Source organism: Bubalus kerabau, chromosome 12 (genome assembly GCF_029407905.1).
Source record: "Bubalus kerabau isolate K-KA32 ecotype Philippines breed swamp buffalo chromosome 12, PCC_UOA_SB_1v2, whole genome shotgun sequence".
NCBI lineage: Eukaryota > Metazoa > Chordata > Mammalia > Artiodactyla > Bovidae > Bubalus > Bubalus kerabau.
This window is the reverse complement of record NC_073635.1, coordinates 73,238,697-73,260,947: the sequence shown is the minus strand read 5'-3', so window position 1 is coordinate 73,260,947 and position 22,251 is coordinate 73,238,697. Positions and strand designations below refer to the sequence as shown.

The following is a 22,251-nucleotide window of genomic DNA, read 5'->3' as shown; positions in this document are numbered from 1 at the left end:
TAAGCAATTCAAACAGACTTTATCTAAGATTTTTTTTTCTACTTGCAGATCATACTATATCCAGTCTCACAGAGGATTAAGTATTATATTATTCAAACATATGTATACAATATATGGGTTTACATCTATATTTGTGTGTATATATATATACACACACACATACACATTTGTTCATCTTTTATTTATTGCCAGCTCTCTCAAAATCTTTATAGAAGTTGGTAGAAGGCAACAATAGTATCTAAGCAAAATGTCAACACTCTTGAAGAAAGAAACAGATTTCTTGGGTGCAATAAACACTCCTTCCTTGAAGCCCATTTTATTTCTTCCTTCCGATTCCAAGGAGCTTAATCCAAGCTACACACACAATTCTCCCAATCTGATTGGATTTCAGGCCTATCTGATGGCCCACCTCACCATGGCCAATGCTTCTGCACATCTGTCTCACTACAGCACAGAGACAATAATGTGTACACAAGAAACATGTTGACCCAGAAGCAAGTGACCCTAGTCCTGATGCTCCAAGAAATAAGGGGAATCATTACTTAATATGTTTATAACCTATTTGGAGCATACCAGTTGAGAATTCTAGCCAAAGTCTATGATTCCGTATGAATAAGTGCAAAAATTCAAAGATAAAGTCACTGAGAGTACATGGTGATTTTCATCAGTCAGAATAATTCTTTAGTTTGCAGAGAATGACAACCTACACCTAGAGCAGAAATCCCCATTAGCCAAATATTGAGGTGTCTGAGACAAGGTTTAGGGCTTATTCTCTCAAAAATTGACAGGGATGATAAGACCATATACCCATTCTTAATTTTAGGAAAATCTGTGATATATCAACACTTTAAAAGGATGGTGGTGAGAACTAAATGAAATTATGTATATAAAGTGCTTACCAGTCTATGTATGACAAATAGAATAGAAACTCTAAGCCCATTGTTACCACCCTTCAGTGTACTCTGGGTACCATCAATCAGGAGAGGAAAAGTGGTGTATTAATAGATTTAAGGCCCAAAAGGCTTAATAATCCCATTAATTTGGACCCTTAGAGGCCATTCATGCTCACCATTGGAACAGCCTAGTATATCCAAAGATGTATCAGAGTGGTGTTATTTTTTTCTAGATGTGGTGATGATGTCACATGTACTAAAGTGACTGTTGCTTTTCTCTGGCCACAAAGAGAATTGAATCTGAGGTCTATTTTGTTTGGAGATGTACTTTCAAAAATACTATGACCAATAAACCTCAAGCCTACTACAGTTTTTGTCCTCTCTGTATTTTCTTCTCAGCTCTAGGCCTTCCAAGGATTGATAACCTTAGGAACATGACAGCAAGTCAACACTTTTTGAGATGTTTATTTTCTTATTCCATATTCTCTGTTTCAAGCTCTGCTTCTTCTTGGTGAAGACTTACTGTGATGACACTCTTGAGTATTTATGGGAGACTGATGAAAAAAGTGGTGGCCCTTTGAATTAACTAAACCAAACAAGATTATTAAATAAGATATTCCAAAGATAAGATCAATTTGACCTTTTCTATTTCATGTACCATGAGCTGGTATATTGATATCAATGGAAGTACAAAGGAGCTGGGATTCAAAATCAATGAAACTGAAGTTTTCTCTCCTCATTACTGAGAATGTTTTATCCTGAAATCAGGCAGCACCTATCCCTGTCCCTCTACACGTCATACAAAAACATGCAATTGATTCTGATTATAAGGGCTAATGAACCATGTGCTAAGCACACAGCAGGCCAGCCAGCTTTGGAAAACCAACCTTGGCCTAGCTTGTTGTAGCTAAGGAACAGAACTTTCACAAAATCTTTTTAAAGTAATTAGCAATCACTGTCAAGATGTGACACTGCTTTACTGAAAGACTGCTTCTGGAGATAAGTAGCATAGCTGAACCCAACAGGACACCTTTATAAAATAAATTTGCAGAAAAGAAAAAATAAACAGATATATCTTTGCAGTAAAAGTACTCTGCCTCTGAGACTCAGCTTACTTCTCACTGGTAACAGTGGAAGCCTTTGCCCATAGGTTGCACTGTGTAGATAGTCATTGCTGCATTTCTGTGTGTAGCTTTTGATAAATGCATTTCACTTCCAAAATGAACATGTGGAAAGTTGCCACAGCTTGAACCACTAAAAAGCAGACAGAACTAAACCACAACAAAAAAAGCATTCCAAATGAACATTCTAAATGAGGAGATGAGAGCTGAGATGACTCAACACCATTCTTTAGAATCTCAAGTTCACAGACAAAACAAAGTCTGGATAGGAGGTATGTCTGTGGCATTTCTGTCTTTTTTGTTTTAAAGACACCTTACAACAGAGCAACTGACACTTGAAAAGAAATGCTTACAAAAACAAAAAAGACATTTTCTGAGATGACTTTGATCCCTTACTTTAATTATTGGCTTAAAGGCTTTGTATCCTCAATAACTGCTCTTTATTGTCCTTGTTCAGCTATTGCTTTTCAACTTATCATTTATTAATCTTTTCTTTGTAAGTAACCACAGTTGGCCTTATCAAAAAAAAAAAAAAAAAAAAGGTGCAACAAATACTTGTCTTTTGTGGTAATGGGTTTCCCTGGGGGCTCACAAGAAGAACCCCTGGAGAAGGGCATGGCTAAAAGAAAGCTGAGCACCGAAGAACTGATGCTTTTGAACTGCAGTGTTGGAGAAGACTCTTGAGAGTCCCTTGGACTGCAAGGAGATCAAACCAGTTAATCCTGAAGGAAAACAGTCCTAAATATACATTGGAAGGACTGATGCTAAAGCTGAAGCTCCAATACTTGGGCTAACTGATGCAAAGAACCAACTCATTGGAAAAGACCCTGATGCTGGGAAAGATTGAAGGCAGGAGGAGAAGGGGATGATAGGGGATGAGATAGTGGGATGGCATCACCAACTCGATGGACATGAGTTTGAGCAAGCTCTGGGAGTTGGTGATGGACAGGGAGGCCTGGCTTGCTGCAGTCCATGGGGTTGCAAAGAGACATGGCTGAGTGACTGAACTGAACTGAACTGAACCCACTCTAGTATTCTTGCCTGAAGAATTCCAGGGACAGAGGAGACTAGTGGCTCCAGTTCATGGGGTCACAAAGAATCAGAAATGACTGAGCAACCAGCACTTTCTCTTTTCTGTGGTCATACGACACATAACTTAGTTCATCTAGGCTATCTTGGCACCCCACTCCAGTACTCTTGCCTGGAAAATCCCATGGATGGAGGAGCCTGGTAGGCTGTAGTCCATGGGGTCGCTAAGAGTCGGACATGACTGAGCGACTTCCCTTTCACTTTTTACTTTCATGCATTGGAGAAGGAAATGGCAACCCACTCCAGTATTCTTGCCTGGAGAATCCCAGGGACGGGGGAGCCTGGTGGGCTTCCATTTATGGGGTTGCACAGAGTTGGACACGACTGAAGTGACTTAGCAGCAGCAGCAGGCTATCTTTCCATGAGAGGTGATTCTGTTATTAAATGCCCTCACAGACACCTGGAAGGCAGAGGGAGAACCACTTACCCAGCATGTCGCTGCTTCAGACTAACCTTGACGGGACTGTGTAGACACTCCTGCCCCAGGTGTTCCTCATGTTAAATCAGCCTCCCAATCACAACTGAACCTTTCTCTTACAAACATGACCTTTCACTTAAGACAACAGGACACATTGCCAAGCTGAACGGATCACCCTCAGCCCCTGTGAAAAGACCTTGAGAAACAGACTCTGTGCTCCTCCTGTGAGAACTCTGACAGGACTGTCACATTACCTGGATGAAATCAAGACATGTCAGGGGCAGCAAGTCATCCATATGGCCAATGTCTTTAGAGAAACGATTCAAAATTCTTCCTGCAAGAACAGGACACAAGAAATTACTTCCCCAGATAAGCCCTTTAAGAGAAATAATTCATGAACAAACCAAAACAATATTTTTAAACTATATGCATTTAGTATAGCATCATATGAAATAAGCTGATGTCAGTGGTAAAGAAAGAGAAAATAGGATGATATCTAAATAGAGCTAAAATTCTACCAAACAGCAGTGGGTGGGATTTTGAAATTGAGCCCTGATTTTTAAAAGAATGAGGGGAATCTTGTGGCAGCATCCAGAAGAGTTGGTGGATTTGAGAATCTTCTCTCCTTTTAGATCCATCCTATCTAAGACTCATTCCAAGTGCTAAGTCAGTAAATAAACACTTGCAAAATACTTCAATTAATCCCAATCATTATACTAAATTTGCTTTAGTTATCAAAATTAATTTTGATGTGATGCTTTTAAAATAAACTATTATAATCTCTCTGTAATTTTTTTTTCCCCCACAAAATGGTTCACAACAACTCACATTTCAGGACATTGTAGAGTCCTGTCATCTTCATGTTGTGAGTTTCCTATCATGGTAATGTCATTATTTTCACAGGTGTACCAGATGTGACAAACACAGACTCATGCGTAAGCATCCAAGAAGACTAGAGGGACGTAGGCAGGAAAATGGCAATATTATGTAATGACTAAAGATCACTTATCATTACTGATTTTATTTCCCTTCTCAAAATCCACAAAAACAGTATATCCTAAAGGCTGCAAGACTGGAAGATTAGAATTAATTTCTAACGAATATCTCATCCTTTCATGATCAAATTTAAAGAAATTGAAGCTACACACATGCATGCAGACACACATAACTTTGGTGTAGCAACTCCTGTTACCTAGACCCCTGAATTTCTTTTATAACTGAGACTCCAGGAAGCCAGGCTGCAGGTGAGACATGGGAACCTGACCTGCTCTTCCTGACCTCTGTCAGAGATGACTTCCTCCCGAGGCCTGCACAGCAAGCCACAGCTGGACTGTGAATGAGCAGCAGCTGAGGGCTGAGTTTATGTGGCCTGAATATGGCTCTGCTGTCCTCCACAGGGCACCTGGCTAGCAGAAGCACAGGGTGTGCCCACGCCAGGAGCTAGAGCTACTGGAATATTTTACCCTTGGTCAGGCCATCACAGCCTATGTCTCAATTTTCCTTTCTCAGGTTTAGGAAATACATACTCCAGAAACTGTCTTTCAGTGACACTTTTGCAGACACAGTGACAACTTTTCTGAGCCTCTAGGAATGCCTGCTTTAGAGGGCAAATCTCAGGATTAAACAGGCTCATGCAGGTGAAAGAACCCAGTCACGATGCCATGTAAGTTACCAGGCACTCAACCACCAATGTGAGATGATGACTCTGAGACCCAGGTTCTGCAGCATCATGTCACCTGGGAAAGTCCACCAGGAGCTGCAGGAGGGTCCACGTGGTAAAATGCAGATTCTGACTCAGGAGTGCTGGGGGAGCCAGAGAATCTGCATTCCCTCCAAGCTGGCAGGTGACGCCCTTTCTGCTATTGCCTAGGTGGTTTTGAGGGGCAAGAAACTGGGTTATTATTTAATCAGTTGTGCTTCAGGAACATTAAAATCAGATGGGCAGTTTTGAAGATACTCTTACAAAAGTTGTGACCCCTCTGGTCAATTTTATACTTCTCAAAGTGGCAATTTTGAAATAAAGAAAATATATGTCAAAAATGTTTAAAATGTGGTTTAAAATGCTTGTAATTTCTTTGAAAAATGCAACTTCTTAACACTGGCAAAATTCAGAAACACTACAAGTATGATTTGGCTTAGAAAGTGTTGAAGGCAGTATTGAAAATTTTTTAAGATGAAGTAAACAGTATGTAAAAACTACCCCTTTACCTTTCTCTGGATATGTGAACCTTAAGGTCTGAGAGACCAAGGGTTGGCAAAGAGTGTAAAATACAAGAAGAACAGAAACAATGAGAAAAAACATCTCCCCACACAGTGACTACACAAACTGAACCTAATATCAAAGATCATCAAAAAACTAAGCACTTATTCACCAGTGAGCTGAGTGTAAAATAATGTGAGATCAGAAAGTTCAACAGTTTCTTCCTTGCTCTAAGAAACATTAAGAGAACACATGGTTGTTTGCAGAATATTTCCTCTGGCTTTGGGATGGACTGGGCTTCCTAAGTGACTCAGTAGTAAAGAATCTGCCTGCCAATATAGGGAGAAGCAGGAGACAGGGGTTCAATCTCTGGTTTGGGAAGATCCCCTGGAGGAGTAAATAGAAACCCACTCCAGTATTCTTGCCTGAAAAATCCTGTGGACAGAGGAGTTTGATGAGCTATACAGTCCAAAAAGGGGTCACAAAAAGGAGGACACAACTGAGCGACTGAGCACATTTTAACTACAGCTGTGATTTCAAGCCCACAGCCTGTAGTAATAAAGTTTTCTCAGAAGTCTCCAAATGAAATATTAAATCCTTATCATGAATTCCTTTCACACACATGCCGTAAATCTTCATCCAAATAACATGAGCCCCCTGATGGAAGATCTCCAGGGATATAGAGGGAAGAGGGTTAAAGATGAACAGGGGGAACCCAATCCATTTTCAGACTGTTCTGTGTTCAAGGATTTCTCACATTAAAGTGAATCTTGTCTTCTGGAACATCCCTACTTATTCTGCTCTTATAACTGCACAAGGTGAATCTAATTTCTCTTGATATGACAGCCTTTCAAATACTTGAATGAAATGAACCATATTCTTTCTAGCAACTATTCCTTGGTGCCTCAATGATCCCTCATAATATAAGGCATGGCCCTATATTGTCTGCAGTCTCTTGACCAAACTCAGCCAGCCAGTCTCAGTTAATGCCTTGTGCCCAAGTCTTGATTACTTTAGGGTAAAGTGGTATCATCACCTTCCCTCATCCTGCATAGCCAGTCACAAAGCTACAACCACAGTAAATTCTAGAGGCTAGATCATGTTTTGGACACATAACTTCCATCTGTAAACACAGGTAGATTTTTTGGGAACAATTGAACAATATGTGTAAACCATTATAAGAGTGCATCCCAAAAAAAAAAAAAAAAAAAAAAAGAGTGCATCCCTTCTGGCCCAGAAAATCCATGTCTGGGATTACATCCCCAGGAGTCAGGAAGTGCATCAATCTGTTGAATGTGGCATATTTATAAAGTCACTAGTAGAAAACAACCTGAACAAGTCTGAAACAAGTCTGTAATGTATTATGCGCAACTTTAATTTTTTTCTGTCAATTCTTATTTCTCTACACTGTGTATTACTTGTGTAAAAATGTAAAGTAGAGGGGGGACAAGGAGGAGGAGAAAGAAAGGGGTGATAGGGAGGATCAGGGGAAGGGAAGAGAGAAAGGCAGAGAGTAACAGGGGTAGAGAGATAACCCCCCTTAAAGACCATGATATCCAAAAACCAATCAGTGTCCTCCTAACTGCTCTGCTTCACAGTTTTCTGTCTTGTCCACAAGAGAGAATATCACAGAAGATGCCATTGAACTTGTCAAAATAAAAATTCATAATGATTGTATTTTAAGAACTGAGTCTATACTCTAAGCTGGATTCAGTCACCTTTAGAATTCTGACACCTGGCCCACAACTAACCTCAGGTTAGTTATAACCAAATTGTTTCTTAAAACCCTGAAGTTCCTACATCTGGTCTTTGCTCTATCTTTCTTAAGCAACAAAATTAAATATTTATGTATCATAAAATATCAAGGTACATTTTTAGTGAGGTATATTTTACATCTCATAAAATTCACCCATTTCAGGTGTAAAATTCAATGAGTGATGCAACCACTACCAAAAATCAGTTTTAAGATATTTTTATGCTCCAATTAAGATCTCTTCTGCAGTTTACAGTGACTCCCTATTCCCCCTCTCACCCTAACAACCACTACTCTTCTTTCTTTCTCTATAAGTTTGCTTTTACAGAACATAACACCCAAATGGAATCGTACAATATGGGGTCTCTGGGTCTGGCTTCTTTCATTCAGCTTAAGGTGCCTAAGGTTTCTGTGGTTCACCAAGGACATAGTATTTGTCTTTTTGAGTGCTATTTTTTTTTTAACCAAAGAACTAGTCTTATATAGTAATAGTTAAGTCTCTCAGTCGTGTCCGACTCTTTGTGACCCCATGAATCACAGTACACCAAACCTCCCTGTCCATCACCAACTCCTGGAGTTTACTCAAACTCATGTCCATTGAGTAGATGATGCCATCCAGCCATCTCATCCTCTGTTGTCCCCTTCTCCTCCTGCCCCCAGTCCCTCCCAGCATCAGGGTTTTTTCCAATGAGTCAACTCTTCGCATCAGGTGGCCAAAGTTTATTGGAGTTTCAGCTTCAGCATCAGTCCTTCCAATGAACACTCAGGACTGATCTCCTTTAGAATGGACTGGTTGGATCTCCTTGCAGTCCAAGGGACTCTCAAGAGTCTTCTCCAACACCACAGTTCAAAAGCATCAATTCTTTGGTGCTCAGATTTCTTCACAGTCCAACTCTCACATCCATACATGACCACTGGAAAAACCATAGCCTTGACTAGACGGACCTTTGTTGGCACAGTAATGTCTCTGCTTTTGAATATGCTATCTAGGTTGGTCATAACTTTTAGTCATCAGCAAAAAAGACTCTATATCAGGTCACACCACACCTGACCTTGTGAGTAAGAGCAGATGTGTTCTGTGACTCTTCAATATTGTGAACTTCTTTATATGTGCCCATGGTTAGCTTCATTAATGGTTCCTGAACCTAATTCTTTTGAAAATAATCAGCCATTGGTTTGAGAGCCCTGAAGAAAGTCTGACACCAGGAGTGCAGTGCCAAAGCCAGGCTTTGAGTCCAGTGGAATGGAGAGGGGCAGGGTGGGGAGGATAAAAAAAGACCCACTGTCCTGCTGGGAAGTTGGATCTACATCCATGCAACATAGCAAACATGCCATACAGGGGCATGGAGCAAAACTGGGCCAAAGAAGAGTAGAGCTTGGAGATGATCACCAGGCTGAAAAGGATCCCTGTGTGCATGAACAAGCCACTAAGGGAGGTGGCCCAGCATGGACTGCCTGCATCATTCTACATAAACTAATTCAGCTTGGGTGAGGTAAGAATAGGATCTCAAGCTATAAAAGTCTGAGAGCTTCATATTTTCTTTGATGTTGTTAGAATTAACAAAACTTTACTGCTGTTAAAATAGGTCATCAATATGGTGGCTGCTCAAAGAAGGTTATGAAACAAAAAGAGTAACAGAATTATTAATAGGCAACCACCAGTAGAAAACCACCAAATCATGGTCCCCTGGCCTTCAGCAGCAAGAGGCCTTTAGGCAACTCATTCAACCTCCACTGAGAGGAAAATCCTTTATCTGTAAAAGGGAGATGATGAAAATCACAGGATAAAAGATCACGAAGATGAAAGAGATTATGTGTATGCAGATACCATCTAAATTATGAAGTTCAGTTCAATTCAGTCATTCAGTCGTGTCTGACTCTTTGCAACCCCATGGACCAGAGCTTACTCAAACACATATCCATTGAGTCAGTGATGCCATCCAAACATCCCTTCCTCTATCATCCCCATCTCCTCCAACCTTCAATCTTTCCTAGCACCAGGGTCTTTTCAAATGAGTCAGCTTTTCGCATCAGGTGGCCAAAGTATTGGAGTTTCAGCTTCAACATCAGTCCTTCCAATGAACACCCACGACTGATCTCCTATAGGATAGACTGGTTGGATCTCCTTGCAGTCCAAGGGACTTGAAAGAGTCTTCTCCAACACCTCAGGTCAAAGGATCAGTTTTTCAGCTTTCTTTATAGTCCAATTCTCACATCCATACATGATCATTGGAAAAACCATAGCTTTGACTAGATGGACCTTGTTGGCAAAATAATGTCTCTACTTTTTAATATGCAGTATAGGTTCGTTATAACTTTCCTTCCAAGGAGCAAGTGTCTTTTAATTTCATGGCTGCAATCACCATCTGTAGTGATTTTGGAGCCCCAAAAGTTAAAGTCTGTCACTGTTTCCCCATATATTTGCCATGAAGTGATAGGACCAGAGGCAATGATCTTAGTTTTCTGAATGTTGAGTTTTAAGCCAACTTTTTCACTCTCCCCTTTCACTTTCATCAAGATGCTATTTAGTTCTTCACTTTCTGCCATAAGGGTGGTGTCATCTGCATATCTGAGGTTAGTGATATTTCTCCCCACAATCTTGATTCCAGGCTGTGCTTCATCCAACCCAGCATTTCTCATGATGTACTCTGCATAGAAGTTAAATAAGCAGGGTGACAATATACAGCCTTGATGTACTCCTTTTCCTATTTGGAACCAGTCTGTTGTTCCATGTCCAGTTCTAACTGTTGCTTCCTGACATGCATACAGATTTCTCAAGAAGCAGATCAGGTGGTCTGGTATTCCCATCTCTTTCAGAATTTTCCACAGTTTATTGTGATCCACACAGTCAAAGGCTTTGGCATAGTCAATAAAGCAGAAATAGATGTTTTTCTGGAACTCTCTTGCTTTTTCCATGATCCAGTAGATGTTGGCAATTTGATCTGTGGTTCCTCTGCCTTTTCTAAAACCAGCTTGAACATCAGGAAGTTCATGGTTCACATATTGCTGAAGCCTGGCTTGGAGAATTTTGAGCATTACTTTACTAGCGTGTGAGATGAGTGCAATTGTGTGGTAGCTTGAGCATTCTTTGGCATTGCCTTTCTTTGGGATTGGAATGAAAACTGACCTTTTCCAGGCCTGTGGCCACTCCTGCGTTTTCCAAATTTGCTGGCATATTGAGCGCAGCACTTTCACAGCATCATCTTTCAGGACTTGAAATAGCTCAACTGGAATTCCATCACCTCCATGAGCTTTGTTCGTAGTGATGCTTTTTAAGGCCCACTTGACTTCACATTCCAGGATGTATGTCTCTAAGTGAGTGATCACACATCATGGTTATCTTGGTCATGAAGATCTTTTTTATATAGTTCTTCTGTGTTCTCTTGCCACCTCTCATGTGAAAGGTGTTATTCTTATTATCCTTTGTGGATTTTAGAGCTTTGAGGGGCATGAAAGATAACCAGGCCTAGTCTTCCCAAAGTTTATCCTGGGAAGTATCTGAGATTTAACACAGGTGCCTTGGAGAATGAAGGAGAAATAGAGGAAAAGACACCCCATCTGTCTCCCTTACTGCCCATCCCTTGCAAACAGAGCCCTTTTCATTCATCTGGATGTTCACCTTAGAGATGGTATTTCAAGAAGGGGGTTCTAAAGCAAAGAGAAATATTCAAATTCATTTGTAGACCAAGCTTCTGATGTTGGAGGAGATAAGGTCCCACCTTGCTCAGGATGATGCAATAGTATTAAGCATACAATATTTCATCATGGGGTGGGTGCTACTACAAAGCCATTCTGAAATTTCCATCCAGCAGAGAGAGGAGACAAGGAAACTCACTTTTCAGGGCAATTTCCTGCAATATCTTTTGCTGCCTCTTATTTTCACTAGGGATAGTATCCACCTGACCTCCCATCACTCTTGGTTGTGTACCCTTATTCTGATGAAAGACTCTTTTCTCTCCTCTGTTCACCTACTAAGAAGGTCCTCAGTCCCCACCCACTCTGTCCAGATCTCAACCTAGCCCTTTATTTTCCTGAGACTCTTGATGACAAATATGGCTCCCAGGAATCTGCCACTCACTTAAACTCCTTTAACTTTATTGGACGGGCTTGGAATAAGTGCTCCTCTACGAGGAAACTGCTTAGAGCCTTGACCACAGCTAATGGAGTAAAGTACCAGGGGGTCCTAACCCATGACTAGCCACCAAGTCATTCTGATTTCCCCTCCTGAGAATTATAAGGCCAGAAAAAAACAGAAAAGTACAGCAGAGTCACTGCACCCATCAAAGGTGAGAGACCAGGAAGCTTGGGCACATGCATGCATCCTGTGGCAGTGGCTCCAATACCCATGAGGACCCCAGTTCCTAGCTCCAGGAAAGTCAGCATTGCTCCAGCTGCGCAAGACGCCCATTTCCTTTCCATCAAGCCCTCTTCCTTTGAACTAACCTGGGTAGATTCTGCCACTAGCAACCAAAAAGCCTTGACTAAAACAGTCAGCACAGGTACAACAAAAGACTGCATACTAAAATTAATTGGGGAAATGAGACGTTTTTGTAAAGTTAAATTTTCAAATTACTATTTAGGAAGAAACTATTAGTGAGAACCTTTTTTCATGAGGACTACAGAGTTTTGTCATCTTAAAAGCTGACAGAAATACATCTTTTCTTGAAACTCAGATCTAAAATTTTGAGCACCAATGGTCTCATTCGGTATTCTCTTTTCTTTCCCTTTGGTCTGGTTTAATTGTTTTTAAACATGGAGGTGGCAAGAATACGAAGAACTATACAAAAAAGATCTTCATGACCAAGATAATCACGTTGGTGTGATCACTCACCTAGAGCCAGACATTCTGGAATGTGAAGTCAAGTGGGCCTTAAAAAGCATCACTACAAAAAAAGCTAGTGGAGATGATGGAATTCCAGTTGAACTATTTCAAATCCTGAAAGACGATGCTGTGAAAGTGCTGCACTCAATATGCCAGCAAATTTGGAAAATGCAGCAGTGGCCACAGGCCTGAAAAAGGTCAGTTTTCATTCCCATCCCAAAGAAAGGCAATGACAAAGAATGCTCAAGCTACCACACAATGGTACTCATCTCATATGCTAGTAAAGTAATGCTCAAAATTCTCCAAGCCAGGCTTCAGCAATACGTGAAACATGTGAACTTCCAGATGTTCAAGTTGGTTTTAGAAAAGGCAGAGGAACCAGAGATCAAATTGCCAACATCCACTGGATCATCGAAAAGCAAGAGAGTTCCAGAAAAACATATATTTCTGCTTCATTGACTATGCCAAAGCCTTTGACTGTGTGGATCACAGTAAACTGTGGAAAATTCTGAAAGAGATGGGAATACCAGACCACCTCACCTGCCTCTTGAGAAACATATATGCATGTCAGGAAGCAACAGTTAGAACTGGACATGGAACAACAGACTGGTTCCAAATAGGAAAAGGAGTACATCAAGGCTGTATATTGTCACCCTGCTTATTTAACGTATATGTAGAGTACATCATGAGAAACACTGGGCTGGAAGAAGCACAAGCTGGAATCAAGATTTCCGGGAGAAATATCAATAACCTCAGATATGCAGATGACACTACCCTCATTGCAGAAAGTGAAGAGGAACAAAAAAGCCTTTTGATGAAAGTGAAAGTGGAGAGTGAAAAAGTTGGCTTAAAGCTCAACATTCAGAAAACGAAGATCATGGCATCTGGTCCCATCACTTAATGGGAAATAGATGCGGAAACAGTGGAAACAGTGTCAGACTTTATTTTTGGGGGCTCCAAAATCACTGCAGATGGTCACTGCAGCCATGAAATTAAAAGACACTCCTTGGAAGAAAAGTTATGACCAACCTAGATAGCATATTAAAAAGCAGAGACATTACTTTTCCAACAAAGGTCCATCTAGTCAAGGCTATGGTTTTCCAGTGGTCATGTATGGATGTGACAGTTGGACTCTGAAGAAAGCTGAGCACCAAAGAATTGATGCTTTTGAACTGTGGTGTTGGAGAAGACTCTTGAGAGTCCCTTGGACTGCAAGGAGATCCAACCAGTCCATTCTGAAGGAGATCAGCCCTGGGATTTCTTTGGAAAGAATGATGCTAAAGCTGAAACTCCAGTACTTTGGCCACCTCATGGGAAGAGTTGACTCATTGAAAAAGACCCTGATGCTGGGAGGGATTGGAGACAGGAGGAGAAGGGGACGACAGAGGATGAAATGGCTGGATGGCATCACTGACTCGATGGACATGAGTCTGAGTGAACTCCGGGAGTTGGTGATGGACAGGGAGGCCTGGTGTGCTGTGATTCATGGGGTCACAAAGAGTTGGACACGACTGAGTGACTGAACTGAATTGAAACATGGCAATATCCTTTGGGGCTACTCTTGGTTGCCTAAAATGCACTCAAACCCCCACCTATTCACTACTTTCTTTAAAATTTTATAACACTGTCCTTTCAGCTGATAAATTTTGCTGTTGTCAGCATTTGACTCCACCCTCAATCTTTATGTTTATAGCTGAGAACCAAGGAGACCCTACAAACAAGTGGGGTCCAGAACAAGACTCTACAGGCTCTTAGCAAAGCCATAAGCAACTCTCATATTTAAAAACATAGTTTTCTGATACCTTGTTTGATGTAGAACTGTTTCAGTGTCCTTTCAGATTCCACCAGAGACCTGGGTCTATCCTCGGAACATATTATAATATAATCTATTTAGTGGTTTAACTACTGTATATGTCTACTAGCCTTGAATTCACGTCCAGATTATACACCTTTTGTAAACATCAACCACACTTCACACACAATCTATAACAAAAAGGAAACTGCCAGGTGTTAGTGGCCAACTGGCATTTACTAATAATACACCATAAACCCAGTGGCTTTCCAACCATTTTTGGTTTAAGACGGGAAGCCTTCTGTGCTTCTAGATTCTTACACAAAAATAGAAAACATATTAGTAAAATGAGTATTTTAAAAGTGGCTCTTACTGAAGTAAGACTGTAAGATATGTAACCCACTTAGTGACCGTCTTGGTACATGTCAATATGTGGAAAAGTTGGAAAGATTAATTCTGATCACTACGGAGTCTACCAATGCACATGTCTTCCTTAGATCTCCCAGTGATCTGCTTAAATGTAAATTCTCAACAGCATGTGTGAGGTCTGAGATTCTGGATTGCTAACAACTCTAGGGTGATGCTGATGTTGCTGGGTCCAGGGACCATACTTTGAGTAGCAAGGAAGAAACTGAACATTTCTGATAATGTTCCTTTGTCACCCATACCCACCCCTGAGAGCTAAATAATCTTTGTCCTAATTTACCTCTTTGTTTGTTTTTAAAACATCTAGTATTTGACAGAGATGTTTTGCAGCTGTGCTTGGAGAGAGATGCTGTGGCCAACTGCCCTGAACCACCTCTAACTTAACTACAGGAATGACCGTGCACAGATGAGACTGAAACTGTCTGAAAGTTTTTTTTGTTTCATTACCATGTTAAGATTTCTATCCAAGGTGGGAATTTGTACTGGACTAGGCACAATTCCCGCCATGTGCAAAGGAGTGTGGAAGACTGCACATGTTCCAGCTAACCTGGCTGTTCCCAGAAATCTCTGTCCCTTTCCTAGAGCCCCAGTGACATGGCTGCCTCCTATCCCTTAAAGTTCCTCTACTCCCACCTCCCCTTGGGGAGAAGGTGTGTTTTGAGCATGGGCTCTCCCTTTATTCCTTAATCAATGAATAAAGCTTCTGCTCTACTATACACAACCAGGCTTAAAAAGTAGCATTTGTGATTCCAGGCAAAGAACCCATTCAGGAGTCACTGACCCAGTGGGAATCATCTATACCTTCTGTCTCAAGAACATTTAAATTGATTTTGTCTTATCTACATGTATAACTATTGCCCTTTTAAATTCCATTCTTTACTTTCAGGGGCTAACAACCACTTGTCGTCTTTTTATTCACACAAATTAAATTATAATATGGAGAAGGGGACAACAGAGGATGAGATGATTGGATGGCGTCACCAACTCAACGGACATGAGTTTGAGCAAATTTGGGGAGATGGTGAACCCTGGTATCCTGCAGTTATGGGGTTGCAAAGAGTCGGACATGACTTAGCAACTAACAATAACAACAGACATTGCTAGGACAGAGATTTTGTCTATTTTATTCACTGCTGTTAACCCAGTGCCTGGACCAATGCCTCACTGGAACACCTTAAATAGAAGGCACTTGAATATTCTGAGTGAATCAATAAAACAAGCTCTTCTTCTATAAATAAGCGGTTTGTCCTCAAATTTCAGTCTCTATTGATATTTTGAACAAATGCTCTCTTTTTTTTTAAGCTGTTGTTTTCCAACCTGGAGAAATTCGTTTCAAAGTGAAGCGTCTGGTCCACCATATTGTCACCAACAAAACTCATTAACGATTCTTATAAAATAAAGGTAGAATCTGGGAAACAAGATAAAGTCTAACTCCTTTTTGCCCTTTCGGTTTAGTCGAATTTCATGTGCTCATAGAGTACTACGTGCAGAAGCTTTGCACCTAACTCTTCAGATCAGAGTCCTTAGTGGGAAACGGCTTTAAGATGGTGGTGGGGGGCAGGTGCAATGACAAGAAACCTGTAAAACACCCTTGCTTAGGGCCGCCTTTAGGGGAGAAAGCAAGAACTATAGAGTGCAAGCTCATACCTCTCCATTCTCTGATCGAGGAATAAAGATTTCCTTTACTTCTGAACTGAACTCAGCCTCATTCTGTTGGCACAAGCAACACCAGGTAGAAAGACACATGTTGGAGACTGACTCACCCAGGTTATAGAGACTCAGAAAATTCATATCAACACATCTATGATACACAGCCATTTTACCGGACACGCTGGAAACCTCTATTAAATATCTACTACTAAAGATAAGCCAGTAACATCATGGGCAGCGCTGGTGTTAAGTTGATATGAACAGTGATGGCCAACCAGCCTTTGACAGCCTGGGCCCTTCTGATTGGGTACCACCTGCTCCACTGGATGCTGAATACCTTAAACATTAAAAGAGTTTTTAAAAGTTACAGGAATTCTCTCTTACCAAACCATAATTAAAGTAAAACATTTAAAATAACTCTACCTCAAAATTATGTAAATTACTTACGGTTGAATTAATTGATTAACAAATGAACAAATGACTGAAAGAATGAATTGGGACAGATGGTCTAAAAAAAGCATAATTGATTAGGAAAGTCCAGGACTTGAGAGCCCCCTCATCCCAGGTCTTGTTCTGTCTTGTAACTTGGGGCAAGTCACACTGCCTGTTGCTAAATATGGTCGGACACTGACCTTGAAGGAGCAGACACACCTCACACATGGCCCCAGGGAACCCCTCTGCCACAGCCACCATAAATGCTTTGGAACAGGGTGTAATTGACACTTTACTTTTTCTAAGTATCAGAGGCAGGTGTAGGGTACTGGGAAACTAGACCAGATTAGTTCCTTTACCCGTGGATAACACATATGTCACACATGCTATCGTATAGGGTTTGGCTAACAGCTCACTCACTGTCAGGAATGGACAGTGGAGAAATTAACAGGCAGAAAAATCTCTAAGACAGTGACTCTGAAACACTGTACATCTGATGAAAGCTATGGAGCAAGTCTGCTGGAAAATGCTCATGGACTCAGCTTCATGATTTCTGAGGATTCCTAAACCATGAACCACAGGAAGTGGGGTGGCCTCAGAGAGATGTGGGTCAGGTAAGAATTGCTGATTCTGAGGGAACAGAACACCACCTCTCACGGGACTCCTCCTGACATAAGAATGCACAACTATCTCCAAGAAGTGTATTTTTCCTGGCCCAGTGCACCTCAACTATCTTTCAAGGCAAAATACACAGTCTCCATCTCATATATCTGGGAGAATTTTAACTGCCAACAGATGAAACCTCTTTCCTGCAGCAGATCTCTGAAACATTAGACAGTGTACAGAAACTATCACAAAAATTCTCTGAAGTCCTTACAACCTATTTTGGCTTTCTTTTTCACCAAATTATTTCCAAGTAAGTTCTGCAAGATGATAGATTCACTGGATTTCAGAGCTTCAGGCCTCTCGTATATGACTGAGGTCAAATGCAAGACTCACTTCCTGCCAGCCTAACACAGCTACTAGCTGCTGCTGCTGCTGCTGCTGCTGCTGCTAAGTCGCTTCAGTCGTGTCCAACTCTGTGTGACCCCATAGGTGCTCTCTATCTTCACTCAGAACTCTTAACCAAGAACTATATATTTCTTCATCTCCCTCAATACCACTATATAACCCAGCCAGCAATTTACTGCTTTTAAATGATTCATTTATTAATGCTAATTGGGCAGTATTTATAGGAGAGTTGTATTTGTTCTGTTGTGTACATTATGCCTTTAACAGCTTTAAAAATATAATCTACAGTTTATAAGAACTAACCAAGAATCCTATTTTTGTCCCAGGCTGTTTTAACCATATTTTAATGAAGGAGAAGTTCTGAAGTATCAGCTGCTGCTGAGTCACTTCAGTTGTGTCCGACTCTGTGCAACCCCATAGATGGCAGCCCACCAGGATGCCCCGTCCCTGGGATTCTCCAGGCAAGAACACCAGAGTGGGTTGCCATATCAGAATGCCCATCTAATAGAAATGTAGAAGAGCTGTCCGAAATTAACCGGAGTGAACAAGCATGAAATGTCTCTAAAAACATTCTGTAAATAACGTTTGAAGGCTTGACAATCTAAAATTCAGTTCAGTTTAGTTCAGTTGCTCAGTCATGTCCAACTCTTTGTGACCCTGTGAGGTGCAGCTCACCAGTCCTCCCTGTCCAACACCAACTCGTGGAGCCTACCCAAACTTATGTCCATTGAGTTGGTGATGCCATCCAGCCATCTCATCTTCTGACGTCCCCTTCTCCTTCCGCCCTCAATCTTTCCCAGCATCAGGGTCTTTTCTAACGAGTCAGCTCTTCGCATCAGGTGGCCAAACTATTGGAGTTTCAGCCTCAACATCAGACCTTCCAATGAACACCCAGGACTAATGTCTTTTAGGATGGACTGGTTAGATCTCCTTGAAGTCCAAGGGACTCTCAAGAGTCTTCTCCAACACCACAGTTCAAAAGCATCAATTCTTCGGCACTCAGCTTTCTTTATTGTCCAACTCTCACATCCATACATGACTACTGAAAAAACCATAGTCTTGACTAGACAGACCTTTGTTGTCAAAGTAATGTCTCTGCTTTTTAATATGCTATCTAGGTTGGTCATAACTTTCCTTCCAACGAGTAAGCATCTTTTAATTTCGTGGCTGCAATCACCATCTGCAGTGATTTTGGAGCCCCCCAAAATAAAGTCTGCCACTGTTTCCACTGTCTCACCATCTATTTGCCATGAAGTGATGGGACCGTATGCCATGATCTTAGTTTCCTGAATGTTGAGCTTTAAGCCAACTTTTTCACTCTCCTCTTTCACTTTCATCAAGAGGCTCTTTAGTTCTTCTTCACTTTCTGCCATAAGGGTGGTGTCATCTGCATATCTGAGGTTATTGATATTTCTCCTGGCAATCTTGATTCCAGCTTGTGCTTCATGCAGCCCAGCATTTACCTTAGGTCAGCTTCAACTTTCACTTGTGAAATTTGCCATTTTCCATGCTATTTGAAAAAGGTGAATACATAGAAGCTCTCCATTTTTACCAGTTAAAGAATTTTCTAAAAAATAGTTAAGTTCCCACTACTCCTAATAACTACATCCACTTCCCTGGAATAATTACAATGTTCCATTTAAACAGAACCAACTTTATAAAATTTCCCACTGTCTTTCCTTAATTATAAAATATACTTCTGTAATAAACTTCAGCCATATCATATTCGAACAAAAAATAAACCAGATGCTCGGTGCTTATATGCAAAATTAAGCTCTCCCTGTGAAACCGAATTAAAATGAGCTCAGGAATGAAGTCAAGCCCTCACAAAAACAAAAACAAGCAAATGAAAGCAAGTCTGCAGATTTCGTTTTGTGACTTGTTAGTCTTACTCACTTATCTGTTTTTCTCTTGCATCTGGGAAAACACACATATCCTTCCCCACTCTCAACCTTTTTATCAAGTTATCATATTAATTCAGTTTTGTAGGAAAAAAGAGAGATTTTAAAAATCTCTAAAATTTCATCAGGACACTTAGTCCTAAAAACAATTTAAGTCAGCTATTTGCCAGACATTGCTTTAAATGCTTTACATACATTAATTCTCTTGATCCTCTCACACGCAAAAACATTTGAGATTATTATTGTACTTTCATCCCTACTGTACAGAGAGTTGAGGGAGATAGTGGTTAAATTGCTTGACAAAGGTCTATCTGTCAGCATCTGGACTGGGATTCACATTCAGAAGAGCTGACACCAAAGTCTATTTTTCTGAGCACAGAGCACCACAGATCCCAAATTACACAGTGGTTCAAAACCACTATTGAAAAATAAAAGAAATCCATTCAGTTTACTCTGGGTAAAGCCAATGATCACTTTTTTGGTTGGGCAATTTTCAAATTTTAAATTTCACAGCTCTTTAATGGAATCTAATAATATGGAGCTTATACTTGTGTGATGATCTAACACAAAAGAGGTCTGTACACACACACACACAGCTATCCCACATCAGTGCTGCTTAAGATAACTGTGCTTCAATCAAGAAGATTGTGACTGTACCAGTGAAGTGACTGGCAAACTTATTCTGAACTTCTGTTCCAGCAGAACTGAGACATCACAACATCTCCACCTACATCCCAACTCCCTCTCCATTAATAGTTTAAAATTGTTTACTGGTGACAACCAAAGTTGTCTCTCTTATATCAAACAAACAAACAAACAAAAAATGGACATAAAACTAAGGGGAGAGAAAATAAAGCTATATATTTTTTAAATACTTAATGTTTATCCAAAATATATAAGGTATTCGTTGTTTTACCTAATATTATAAACCTTAACCTCACCTTAAAAAATTTAGCAGCTTGGATATAACAGGAACCAAGAGATGATGGCTAGCTTGAAGGCTAGGTCAATTAGGCATGAAACTCCTATAGTGTCTCCTTTGTGAAAGATATGAGTGGTTAGAGCATTTGACACTAAGTGAAATTAAACTTTATTCATTTAAGTTTTAGGACTTCCTAATGTAGGAGTGAAATCTACTCACCCTGTCTAAAGATTTAACAATTGCTTAATAAACAAGAGCTCATTTGATTGTAGCTTATCTGATAAATCTGTGACTAGCTGGATTACACAGATGTTACCTTTTATTTGCATGGATATTTCTATCAACAAAATTCTATTTAATTTTGAATCAAGGAAGAACAATTTTCTAATAATACACATTATTCATTATCTTGAAATTACCATTTATTTTTCTTCCACTGATAGAGCTATGTCAAGAATAACATTTAAAAGTTGATACCAATAATGAATATTTCTGCCTACAGTATCACCCATTGGTGGAATGGATTTAGCCTTAGTTGATAATCTTTTCACTTTTATGCTAAATAAAATGGAGAATATAAGGAAGATTTATACTAGGATGAGGCATAATTTTAAAATGTTATTAATAGGATCATTTTACTCTCCAAAAATAAGGAATAATAAATTTATAGTTCTCCCAAGGGAAGTAAATTTTATGAGCCCAGGCATGTTGACACCAATAGGAGAAAAAAGAACACAATTCTGAAAATAATGGCTACCTATAAGAAAGAAAGAAATTTCCTTCTTAATTTCTCTCTTTTTCTAAATTTTTTATTGAAGGATAATTGCTTTACAGAATTTTGTGGTTTTCTGTCATACATTAACAAGAATCAGTCATAGGTCATAGGTACACCCAAGTCCCCTCCCTCCCAAACCTCCATCCCATCTGCCTTCCCATCCTACCCTTCAGCATGTCACAGAGCCCCTGTTTGAGTTCCCTGAGTCATACAGCAAATTTCCGTTAGCTATCTATTTTACATATGGTATTGTAAATTCCCATGTTACTCTCTCCATACATCTCCTTTTTTCCCTTCTCCCTTCTCCCCTCCCCCCCCATGTCCATAGGTCTGTTCTCTATATCTCTTTCTCCTTAATTTCTTTCTAAATATTTAAAGGTAATAAAAAGATTAATCCATCATCCTGAGAACTTCTCAAAGCTAAATCTATGGGGTTTTTTATTGTGAGAAAATACATATAAGGCAAATCCAGATGTACTCTGGTATCTGTTCAAACATCTTTGTGTAGAAAAGAAAGAAATGGATACCCTGTTTTCCTTACCACATGCTCAAAAAATATACATTTTCATTACATGTCTCAATCAGAGTGAAGATAATATCAGTCACTGAACCAAAAGAACACTTCTAGAAACATCCACTTGAAGTTCAAAGAGAAATCACTAATTATTGACTTAGCCCAAAATTAGGGACTTGGACTGAAAATCACCCAGGGCAGACACTCTGGTTATTCTGCTGCCAAGTCGTGTATCTGACTCTTCATGACCCCAAGGACTGCAGCATGCCAGCCTTCCCTGTCCCTTACCATCTCTCAGGGTTTTCCCAAGTTCATTTCCATTGAATCAGTGTTGCCATCCAACTGTCTCATCCTCTGTTGCCCTCTTCTCCTTCTACTGATATAGTAACAATATGCCACTCTGTAGCACTACTTTCTCCCAACAGTAGACCCAGAGGCAAGATTTTCCCATCGTGAGGAGCATGACTGTATTTGGAATAATGCCTGGATAAAGATTCCTATACATGTAACATGTCTAAAATAGACTTTCCAG

At 40.2% G+C, this 22,251-nt stretch overlaps 1 protein-coding gene across 1 annotated transcript in view; it reads right to left on the bottom strand.

Annotated features, from left to right (window-relative positions):
- The window catches only part of LOC129624246 (ATP-binding cassette sub-family C member 4-like), a 203,767-nt gene that overhangs the window by 83,440 nt on the left and 98,076 nt on the right, over window positions 1-22,251 (bottom strand). Inside the window, 1 exon segment of the mRNA XM_055541907.1 lies at window positions 3,776-3,855. Coding sequence (XP_055397882.1) covers window positions 3,776-3,855 — 80 coding nt within the window.